General features: G+C 34.4%; 1 protein-coding gene across 1 annotated transcript; it reads right to left on the minus strand.

The window, feature by feature from the left end:
• Positions 1–280: 280 nt before the first annotated feature.
• Positions 281–1,526, minus strand: LOC126763652 (purine nucleoside phosphorylase-like). The gene is made up of 2 exons (XM_050481364.1): positions 1,351–1,526; positions 281–1,295 (listed from the first exon to the last, which is right to left on the minus strand). The coding sequence occupies exons 1-2, from the start codon at positions 1,392–1,394 to the stop codon at positions 410–412; spliced, it is 930 nt and encodes a 309-aa protein (XP_050337321.1). The 5' UTR covers positions 1,395–1,526; the 3' UTR covers positions 281–409.
• Between the last annotated feature and the right edge of the window lie 2,285 nt (positions 1,527–3,811).

Genomic DNA, 3,811 nt, shown 5'->3' on the forward strand with positions numbered 1-3,811 from the left:
AATGGTAATCTCCTTAGCAATCTCATCCGCTTTGTAGTTTCGATTCTGCTTCATGATATTACTATTGAGGTTATGCACTCCTGAAATAGCTTTGAGAACACAATCAGCGGGCTCAAAGCCGTTATAACCGCTCTTAGGAATATAGAAAATAAGTTTTCAAGCAAAGTTGAACCAAATTTTCATAGCTAAAAATAGCTCATCTGGTGATTCTCTATCGTCCACTAGGAAATGGTTTCGATCCTTGCTATATTGCATCAACACATTTTTTATAACTGATACTTGATTTATTGTAAAATATGTTTCTGTATGTTTGTAAACTTAAAAAATTTCGACTTTTCTGTAAATGAAATTAAAAATAGATAATTTGTATTTTCACTAATCCTGCTTGCATCTCAGGAACCCTCGTTTTTCACGTTGTGCAGCCACAGTCCGGCGATCCGCTGCTACCACGCTCAGCTGCTATAGATTTGATCATGCGACACATTAGCTCACGGCAAGTGCTCTCCCGACTTTTACCCACCGCCACGACCTCAGCATGATTGGCATACTCTTTCTTTTCGTAGTCCAGTGATGACTTGTTGGTGATAAGACTGAAGGCGAACACCTTCAGGCCGCAGTGCTGGGCCACGACCACCTCATGAGCGGTCGACATGCCGACAGCATCTACGCCACAAGTGTGCAACATCTTACACTCAGCGATGGTTTCATAGTTAGGACCACCTAGAAAGCAATATGTGCCCACTTTCACCACATCCGGTATACCCATCTCTTTGGCTACGCTCAGAGCGCGCGTAATCAATGCGGGATTGTAGGCATCGGTCATGGGTGGAAAGCGCGGTCCGAACCGGTCATCATTCGGTCCACGTAATGGTGAATTGCCAGAAAATCCGACGAAGTTGATATGGTCGCGTATGAGCATAATATCACCCACCTTATAAGTGGGATTTATGCCGCCCGCGGCATTGGTGACCATCAAGTATTCAATACCCATCACTTTCATGACGCGCACCGGCAACGAGCACTTCACCAATGGATAACCCTCGTAGTAGTGAAAGCGTCCCTGCATGGCCAACACTGGTAAGCCCTCCAGCATGCCGATGACCAGGCGTCCCGCATGTCCGGGCACCGTTGAGACCGGAAAACCGGGTATGTCCTTGTAATCGATATTTTGTGCATTCGTAATGGCTTCGGTGAGTGAGCCCAGACCCGAGCCACAAATAATGCCGATAACCGGTTTGACTTTTATGCGCGACAGAATATTATCAGCGATCGCTTTGACCGCTTCGTAGGTGATGCTAGGGAGGAAATCAATCAAAATGGATATGTAGGGATGTGATTGAGATATCTTACGTCTTATCTTCACATTTGCCTGTCGCGCACTTAGCATCCGCCATTACGTATGCGAAACGAGGGTACGATGCAGCGGATTAATGAATTATTATTATTTTTTATTTTTTAAATTGTAAAAGAAAATATTGCGACCGAAACTTAAAACTAAAGAAAATAATTTAATTTTTGAAAATTTATTTCATTTTCATTTTGATTGAAGACTCGCAGGGGCTTATGTGGAGAAACAGGTAGGAATGATGTAAGCGAGGTCATTCTAAATGACTACTAAACTAACGGTACTAACGATGTGTTTGTAGAGGCAGATTATTCTATAATTGCATGTGTTCTCAGGAATTGTGAGGTGAATAGATATTTAAAATGATACTAAAAGAGTTTCGTCTAGAGGTCTAGAACTGAACATACTAAATGTATAATTACCAAAAAAAAAAAAAATAAAAAAAAGTCTAAGAATCAACTGATCTTCTGTAGTCCATTTTATTGAAGTTGTGGAGGGTTTGAAGAAAATAAAAAAAAATAAATAATTATAAATTAAGTCAACAATGTTGATATAAAGAATAAAAGAAACCAAATGTTTATACTAGGATATGTGTTTGACTAAGTTGTAATGCAAAAAAAAACTTTTTTAGAGTTGCCACCTGTCTTCACATACATACATACATATGTATGTACATACATACATACATATGTATGTATGTACATGTACAAAAAGTTTTTCCAAATACAATTGTGCATACTAAGAAACGTGTTTGAGTTAGTTGTAATGCAAACAGTTTTTTTAGAGTTGCCACCTTTTCTTACATACGTGAATATGAAGTTTTGCAAAAACAATTGCGCATACTAAGAAATGTGTTTACATAACCTTTATTGAAAAAATATTCTTTTGGAGTTGCCACCTGTCTTCACATTGTATGTACATATGCACATGTACAAAAAGTTTGTTAAAATTCAATTATGCATACTAAGAAATGCGTTTGAGTAAGTTGTAATGCAAAAAATATTTTTTAGAGTTGCCACCTGTTTTCACACACAAGTACAAAAGGTTTTTTAAAATACAATTTTGCTTACTAAGAAATATGTTTGCATATGTAATTTTTATTGAAAAAAAATTTTGGAGTTGCCACCTGCATTTAAAATTTTTTTCAAATATACAAAATATTAGATAATTTAAAATACAGTGTCAGCAAATTTACAGGGGCTTCAGTTGAAGTATGATATTTTACAAGGTTGCCACACTTCATCAATTGTTGTATTATAATTATTATAAAATTTAATTAGGGAAAATTAATATAAGATTACAAAATGAAACTATTTACACATAAAAATAAAAAATTGGTGACAAATTTTAAATTCAAATTTATTATGCCAAATAATGAAGATTTCGAAGACTTAAATTCAAGAACAAGAAATTATAGTTAGTTGCTGATATAACCGATGTACATACATATAAGGGACAATATGCCAGCTGTTGGTTACAGAAGCGGACCTTATTGCTATTTCGATTTATTTCCTGTTACTATAAAGCAAGTGTTATATTAGTATACATACATATGTATGTGTATATGTACATATATAATTGCAATTTGAAAAGATACATTTATACAGAATATCAATATATACATACATACATAGGTATGTATATTACATTTTAATTTTCTATATTTGTGTAAGTGAATTTTTCACACATATCCATACATATAAACGCCCGCCTCTGGTGTAGAAATCGCCTAAATACATAACTAATTATAGCATACTTTTGGGCTGCAAAAATTTCTAAAATAACAGTAAATGCCATTTGGAAACTATTTAAGGTTAATAGGCAAATAAATTAAGTTAAAAGATTTTTCAAAAAATTTATATGAAATTTTAAGGTTTTTAACTTCTATTGTTCCTAAACTCTGACTTAAGATATATTAAGGATCTGTATAAGTCGAATACTTCGAGAAGGACTCTAATAAGTTCGAGTTTCTGAGTATCTTTAAAATTTTCAATTTCACAAGATAACAAGCTTTAGGGATTGCCAAACTAAATTCAATGGTATTAAAATAGTAGCAAAAGCTTGAAATTGCTAAGAGTACTTCATTAATCGTATGGAGAAGTAGCTTAAGTCGAATTGAGGTGCATATTACTTACTTTTTAGGCTAAAGGGTATAAATGAAGGCATAAACTTTGTTTGCAAATTTATATTTCAATTTTAATATTGATATTGGGTTCTAAAACATCATTAAATTGGTAGAATAGTGAAACCTTCCTTTCTCTTTGGCAAATCTCCTGTAGTATCGATCAGCTGTAGTGTCAATCAGCTTCAATATGAAAAACTTTAACGCGGTCTTGTCGAAATTTTATGTATCAAGTCAGGCGATGATAGATATTGTAAAATTATTATACTTTTTTCTATAAAAAATTAAACAATTGCTAGAAGCAGAGTCGTTCGGAGCAGCCCGGATGAAAAAGTTGATTTAGA

Source organism: Bactrocera neohumeralis, chromosome 6, assembly GCF_024586455.1.
Source record: "Bactrocera neohumeralis isolate Rockhampton chromosome 6, APGP_CSIRO_Bneo_wtdbg2-racon-allhic-juicebox.fasta_v2, whole genome shotgun sequence".
Classification (NCBI taxonomy): Eukaryota; Metazoa; Arthropoda; class Insecta; order Diptera; family Tephritidae; genus Bactrocera; species Bactrocera neohumeralis.

Excerpts from the sequence above, each read along its gene's own strand:
- LOC126763652 (XM_050481364.1), bottom strand. The coding sequence starts at position 1,394 with ATGGCGGATGCTAAGTGCGCGACAGGCAAATGTGAAGATAAGAC. Across the intron at positions 1,296-1,350 it reads GGCAAATGTGAAGATAAGAC|CATCACCTACGAAGCGGTCA; the intron begins GTAAGATATCTC and ends TTTCCTCCCTAG.